Below are 7,623 nucleotides of genomic sequence, written 5' to 3' on the forward strand. Positions count from 1 at the left end.
GTTCTTTCCAACCAGCGCCGACGGCGGCAGATGCATCTCGTGCGGTGATACAGTTAGGATTCCACCGGCCGGTTCTTACCTCACGTGTGCCTCCGTTCTCCTCTTCTTCGCAAGGGCCATCCGCCGCGTCCATCTCCACGCCCGGCGGTCCGGATGGCAGTATGGCACGGCCCTGCCTTCCTTCCATATCGTGGTTTGGTCTGGACGAGGACTCGATGCTTGTTCTGAGTGGTGACCCATCACAGGCCCAGGAAGCAACGCCCTTTCCAGCCCAGCCCACAACAGCCGCGGCAAGAAAAAGGCTCAAACTAGCGAGACACGGGGCCCGTTCTGGCCCAGGAAGGGGCCATAAAGCAAACCCTTTTGCCAGCCCAGAACGACCACCGCGTGGTGTGACCGCGTCCCTCCTAGGTCAGTGCTGCGCCATCGCACTGATCCGCTCCAATTTTTTCCCGTTTCCCTCTCCACGATTCAAATTCGCCCCCTTCCAAGTCCCAACGCCCAAACCGCCGCACCCCCCCCCCCCCCCCCCCCCCCCCCCGTCTCCTTCCCCGCACCCATGGCGCCCGCCGCGGCCGTCGCTGGCGCTGGCGCCGGCGCCGGAGAGTCCGCCCGCCTCGCGCGCGAGGTCGCCCGGGTGCTGGACGATTGCCGCGCCTCCCACGCCGTGCCCCAGCGGAAGGTGCGGGAGCTCGCCGCGCTCCGCGCCTCCTCCGGGGGCGGCGGCGGCCGCTTCCTCCCCGCCTTCTGCGTCGCCATCACGCCTCTCTTCGACATCGCCCGCCGATTCGAGGGATCCGACCGCGCCGCCCGCTTCGTTGCCGCCTTCGCGTCGGCGTCCGCCTCTGCGGCCGACGGTGGCGGGGACGGGTTCCTCGAGGGGTTCCTTCGATTCCTCATCGTCGCGTCCGCGGCCGCGCATCGCCCCGCGCGCTTACGCGCATGTCAAATCATCTCCGAGGTGAGCTAAGGAAAATTAGCTGAAACTTTGTCTCCATTTTCGTTTTTTTTTTCTCACTAGAGATGGGAGAACTTATATTAGTGAAAATTAGTTTCCTTTAGTACGCTATATAGTTGTTTAGACGCTCAAAGCGGGGTTGCTGTTGTGTTTAATTGTGCTCTGCTTTAATTGAGTTAGGTTCAGCTCTCTTGTGCAATATGCTCCAAGAAATTGCTAATCTGGATGTTTCCCTTGTAGCTAATCCTTTGATTTATTCAGCCTGCATCTTGAAAGTAAAATTCTGATCTAGCTACAAAGATGTCTTTAACTTGACCAGTGCTTCATTCGTATGGTGTTAAGTTGTCCCAGACTGTGAATACTTTCTTCTTGCAGATTATAATGCGGTTACCAGATGATGCTGAAGTAAGCGATGAGATTTGGGATGAAGTGATTGATGGCATGAAGGTTCGGGTTCAGGATAAAATCCCTGCGATTCGTTCCTTTGCTGTGCGTGCATTATCCCGTTTTGCGGGTGATGGAGAGGATGGTGGAATTGTTGATCTCTTTCTGGAGACCCTAGACAATGAACAAAATGCTGTATGTTAGTTCATTCTTAACAACTTCCCAGTTATTAATATTGGATTTGTTCTTGTTGCATCTGATTGTGGTGTTGTTTCATTTTTTAAGGAGGTCAGAAAGACAATTGTATTGTCTCTTCCACCATCAAATGCTACATTGGAGAGTGTTATTGAATCAACACTTGACGTTAGTGAATCAGTTAGAAGAGCAGCATATTCTGTGCTGTCAACTAAATTTCCTCTGCAGAGCCTTAGGTGAGTAGTCATGTACATTTGGAGTGGATCAGACTAATGCTTATGAAACTATGTATGAAATTCACATTTTTACTGTGTGAGTGAATTTATGGTTTTTTGTATTGGTTTCAGCATCAAGCAAAGGACTACTCTCCTTCACAGGGGCCTCTCTGATAGGTCTGCTTCAGTAAACAATGGGTGCCTGAAGATGCTGAAGGATGAGTGGCTTGTTAAGTACTGTGGAGGAGATGCAATTGCCCTTCTCAGGTTTCTTGATGTTGAGACATACGAATCGGTCGGGGAATCTGTGATGGCAGTGCTTCTGAAAGAGGGTGCTTTGCGAGTGCAAGATGGGCAGAGTATTAGGCAGTACTTCACTGCAAATGGTGAGAATGAAGGTAAATCTGAACGAAAGAACAAGCCCTTTAACTCTATTTCTCCCTAATCTTCCTCCCAGCCTATCTCCTACTCTCCAATTGATCTTTTTGCAGAATTTGTTGATCAACTTATGTTCAGTGTGAAATATGAATTGCTGACAAAGGATAAAGCAATTAACTCCAATGAAATAAACAAACCTGAACGACAAGTCCATGCAATTACTGTGTTTTCTTAATTTTCGTGGTTTGGAAATACTAAACAAATCAAGTTATCTCTGGCTATTCCTCCTTTTTCTGCTTGGTTGATATTGGCATCCTGATAACATTTTTCAGAAGAACAACTTTCCAATATTCAACTCATGGATGCTGAGGTTGCTCTTTACTGGAAAATAATGTGCAAGCATTTGCAAGCTGAAGCTCAGGTGACACCAGACTATCTCTGCTTACTATGCAGCATTTTTATGGAATTGCCAGAAGAGTCAGATCATTAACATAGCATTGTTGCCTACTGTTCAATGTTGATAAACACGAAGTATAACTTTTCTTTTGCTGAATTTGACCTTCCATTTTGCGACAATTTTGTATGCCAAAGTGTGGCAGCACTAATTATCTCTAGGATGCTTGGCATAGCAAAGAAGTTACTTATTTTAGTGGACATGAGTAGAAGAAACGATCATGTGGAAATATCATTGATCTTATGTTAAGTTTGCCCAACATGTTGTGATATTTCATAACTAGTGCTATTTCACAACAGTAGCAGCTGATTAGGTGCAAAAGCTGAACAATGTGAGTTGATTACTTTCTTGCTGAAGTGAATTGCCTCTAGGATTTTATTGTTAGGCATCCATTATATACATGATTTCAGACTGAGTGATTTAACAAGAAGATGCTTGGGTGAATGCTGGCGAAAAGCATGTACACAAAAAAAGGAAGCCAAAATCTTCTCTCTTTTTTTCTTCTTTTGAAACCCATTATCAGGCTTTTGCTTTTGATATTCATATCTATATACTATTGCAAAGCTATTTCACTGTTTGATTCACATACCTGAGTCATGTTATTTGTCTCTCCATTAGAATTAGTATTTTGTCCCTAAAGGTTCTTCCTCGGTTCCTCCCAGGCTCCCAGTATATCTCAGTATCTCCTTTCACCTAAAGGTTCATCCTCCCCCTCCTTTCCAGCCAGCTGACCATGCCTTTTTTATGGTTATCCACCTGATAGGATTGTTGGATGTAATCTTGAGCAGGCATGGAAAGATGTATTCTGGTAATTTTTCATAGGATCTATCGAAATTATGGAAGCTTTTTTTGCTATTGATATTGGCTTATTCCTGGGGTGCCAATACTATTCTTTAAAGTTAAAATAAACACCACTACTTTATTTGTTACATCAGTATTTTTTGTGCAGGTCAAAGGCTCAGAGGCTGCAACAACTACAGGTGCAGAAGCAGCAGTATATGCTTCTGAGGCTTCTGATAAGAATGATCTTCTAGACAATATCCTTCCTAGCACAATTACTGATTATGTTGATTTGGTAAAAGCACACCTTTCTGCTGGTAAGCAAGAGTTATTGTGGGCTGACTTTTTCACTAGATAAGATAGAAGTCAAGCATTCTTTGTATGTACTGGCTAATTCTATTGCTTACTTGGCCCATCTCAGGACCAAATTATCAGTTTGCATCAAGGCAACTATTGTTGCTTGGTGAAATGCTGGAGTTTTCTGATACAATGAACCGAAAGATTGCCAGTTCTTTTCTGCATGAGCTTCTGGTCAGGCCTCTTGAACATGAAGTTGATGATGATGGGAACCAGATTGCAATTGGAGACGGTGTGAGTCTTGGAGGAGACAAAGAGTGGGCAAAAGCAGTGGCAGAGTTGGCCAAAAAGGTTCATTCTTCTGTCGGTGAATTTGAAATGGTGGTTTCCACTGTTGTTGAAGAGCTGGCTAGACCTTGCAGGGAGAGAACAGCAGACTTCATGCAGTGGATGCATTGTCTTGCTGTGACAGGTCTTCTTCTTGAGAATACTTCTACCCTACGGAATCTGCAGGTTACGGCAATTGATCCTTCAGAACTGCTTCACTCTTTGTTGATTCCTGCTGTAAGTCCAACTGCTCTACAGTCCTCTGCGTATACCAGATGCTCCCTTACATTCTAATATTATTCAACTCTTGTATATAGTACATTTGCTCTTAAGGCTATTGCATTGAGATGAATGTTTGAAGTTTCTGTCGTTGATCTTGTCTCTTGCAGGCAAAGCAAAATCATGTTGATGTACAAAGGGCCACTTTAAGATGCCTTTGTCTTCTCGGATTGTTAGAGAGTAGACCTAATGCAGAGTTGGTGAAGCAGCTGCGCTTATCTTTCATCAATGGACCTGACCTGGTTAGTGCCATGGCATGCAAGGCCTTGATTGATCTTGTAACTTGGCATGGTCCACAAGAAATAGATCGGGCCATTGGAATTGAATTGCCAGATCCTAGCTATGAAAAGTCTCAGTTCGCTCAAGTTGATCTTTCTGATATGGATGGTGATGATCTAAACATTAGCGTTCTTGACATTCTATTTTCTGGTTTCCATAAAGATGACTGGGAATTCAGCCTCGAGGGTGATAACCATGATAATGTCCCAACCATACTAGGTGAAGGTTTTGCTAAAATTCTTCTTCTTAGTGAGAATTTTCCAAGCATACCTTCTGATCTGCATACTGTTATTTTATCTCAACTCATTAGATTGTATTTCTCGGAGGAAACTAAAGAACTTGAAAGGTTGGTTGCTCATTTGTCCTCTGTTGTTTCAAGGCATTTGTTTGATGCTTATTCTCACGTGTATATTTTTCGGTCCAGGTTGAAACAATGTCTGTCTGTGTTCTTTCAGCACTATCCTGCACTTTCAGACAAACACAAGGCAAGTTGATAAATCGTACAATACATCAGCCTGAAACTATTTTATGTAACTTAATCCCAGATTAAATTTACTGACTGAAACTTCCTTTTCAGAGTTCTGTCTCCAGTGCTTTTGTACCAGCCATGAAGGCCATGTGGCCTGGTTTATATGGTAATTCTGGGGGTAGTTCGCATGTTATTTCAAAGAAGCGGAAACTTGCAGTCCAAGCTTCTCGTTTTATGGTGCAAATGGTGCAAACCCAATTACTCTCAACAGAAAGTACGGACCAAGCTTCTAAGAGTCCTGAAAGTGCTTCACGTTCAGCTGATGTTTCAAGCAATTTTGACGTCGGCGAGGAAGGGCTTGCTATCCGTATAGCAGCAGAGGTATGGTTAAAAATCTAGAAACAAAAACATTTTTCTACTATTGCAGGACACTGAGCTAAACATTCTCACAGCTTTGTTTAAAAGTTATGTCAAAAAAGTTTTAGAGAAAAACTGACAACAAATGCTGGGAATGTTCTAGGTAGCCAGTTGCCCAGATAAGAAGACCGCAGCTGGGAAAGCATATGCTTTGGCATTGTGCAAGGTTGCTGTGCTTCTAAGATTTCGGCAATCAGAACAGAAGGCCATCAAGTGCATGAGAGGCCTGGTTAATTCATTGGCTGCTTCAGTGGCTTCTGATAAGGAGCTCATGAAGGAGCTAGCTCAAATGGCAGCACGGCTTAGATCGCTTGATGCCTCCCCAGATGAAGAATTGCCAAAAGATGAAGCCGAGGCCATATTCAGTAAGTCTGATGAATAATAAGAACCTACATACCATGTCGATGCAACTTCACATTTTCATAAGCTTGCATTTCTAATTGTTCACCTGACACCTTATTTTTGTTGTTCCACAGAGAAACTAGGATTAGATGGCAGCTTCAAGTTGGACACCAATCAAGCAGTGCCTCCAACACCAGCAGCACGGTCAGTCCGGCCTCCGGCTCCCTCCAGGAGAAGGGCAAGACGGGCACCATCCTCTAGCGATGAAAGTGACACGGATGGTGAAGTTAACTTGCCTGCAGCATCGGTGAGCAGGGTTCCAACCACTCCCAGCATGACAGCTACACGTTCCCAGAGAGCAAGCAAGACTGCCGCTTTGAGCAAGATGTCAGCGAAGCCTGCTCCCGTTGCTGCTTCCAGCGATGAATCGGACGACCAGTCTGATGTGACGAGTGACGAGGATTCCTGCGAGGAATCGTCGTAGATGGTTGTCTCAGGAGCCGAAGCTTCGGTTCTTGACCGGAAGAACCCAGCAGTGGCTATTTCTAGTAGGGTGGTGATGTATTGTAATCTCATTATGTATGACATTGTGACTTGTGCTAGTAATCACCATATAATTATGCAATTGACATTTTCATTATTTGAGCTATTAGGCACTACATATCTATGGTTATCTTAACTTTACAAAGTTTTCCAGAGAAGAGGGCTGGATTACTTTTCACTCTTGGAATTTCAAGTTTTCCTTGCTTTATAAAGAGAAACACGGCAGGATATTAAAAAAACCATTGTCCCAAACATCCTTATCCAACTTATAAATCTTAGGACGACCCACATCTCTAAATGAAGTGAAAACTACGGCATTCAGGTTAAGCTTTAACCAATCCATAGTGCAGGAAGGTTCATGTGATCTTCGTCGCTTTTTCCCTATTCAAACGACATTTTCTTGCTCATTTGCATGCATAGTTAGTACCTTTCAGTAAACCTTGGAGAGGTATGTTTGTACACTAAATGAAGTATTTAACAAGTTATTGTTTCCTAAAGGCAACATGTGGCATGATTATAATAGAGTAAATTTCACCGGCAGTCTTTAAACTTGTCCTGAGTTCTCATCTTGGTCTTGATACTCTCAAAATATACAAAAGGGTCCATAAACTTGTCTTGAGCTATCATCCCGATCCTTAAACTTATCCCGAGTGCCCATAGTCCCGATACTCTCAAAATGCACATAGCAATCCTTAGGGTGCGTTTGGTAGAGATCTAGATTCACAAAGAAACATTTTGGATCCAGATTCTCTCTAGAAACGTTTCTTAGGAGAAACAGAATCACTTCCTGAATTGTTTGGCTATTATGAAAAGAGGACAATGTGGTGGAATAGTAGCCTTGGACATGTAATACTTTGTTCTTGGGTAATAACAAGGTCAAATAAGAGTACGAAAAAAACGCCATCTCGCCTCCAGAAGACATGCCGGCCCCGGAAGACGTCCTGATTGCCAAAGCCACAGCTTCAAGGGCTTGGGTGGCTTAAAGCTCGGAGGCATCAGGAGCAGCAGCGTTGAGAGGGATAGCGTCCAAGATTTCAGATGGGGGCGGATTCTCCACCGAAGTTGCCTCAGGAAGAGATCCGGGTACATCAGGCTCGGGGGCTTGCTCAGCGGCATCACTCATCGAGTCGGGTACGTCATGCAACAAAGCAGCGACAAATGATGCAACCCTTGTTTCTGACACCGAAGCCGGATTTTCTTCTGCCGGGCCATAGCAGGCACGGGGGCTGGATCTTCACCCGAGTGGCTAGCGCCATGATTGCAGACTTCGAACCTGATGCACAAAGGCTAAGGCCCGAAGAGGTCC

General features: G+C 44.7%; 1 protein-coding gene across 1 annotated transcript; it reads left to right on the forward strand.

The window, feature by feature from the left end:
• Positions 1–538: 538 nt before the first annotated feature.
• LOC117853229 (uncharacterized) lies at positions 539–6,414 on the forward strand. Its single transcript, XM_034735605.2, has 12 exons — positions 539–961; positions 1,334–1,537; positions 1,628–1,773; positions 1,885–2,150; positions 2,463–2,551; positions 3,534–3,681; positions 3,786–4,225; positions 4,378–4,892; positions 4,971–5,031; positions 5,124–5,396; positions 5,536–5,797; positions 5,909–6,414. The coding sequence occupies exons 1-12, from the start codon at positions 560–562 to the stop codon at positions 6,256–6,258; spliced, it is 3,156 nt and encodes a 1,051-aa protein (XP_034591496.1). The 5' UTR covers positions 539–559; the 3' UTR covers positions 6,259–6,414.
• The last annotated feature ends 1,209 nt before the right edge of the window (positions 6,415–7,623 follow it).

Source organism: Setaria viridis, chromosome 4 (assembly GCF_005286985.2).
Source record: "Setaria viridis chromosome 4, Setaria_viridis_v4.0, whole genome shotgun sequence".
In the NCBI taxonomy this organism is placed as follows: Eukaryota; Viridiplantae; Streptophyta; class Magnoliopsida; order Poales; family Poaceae; genus Setaria; species Setaria viridis.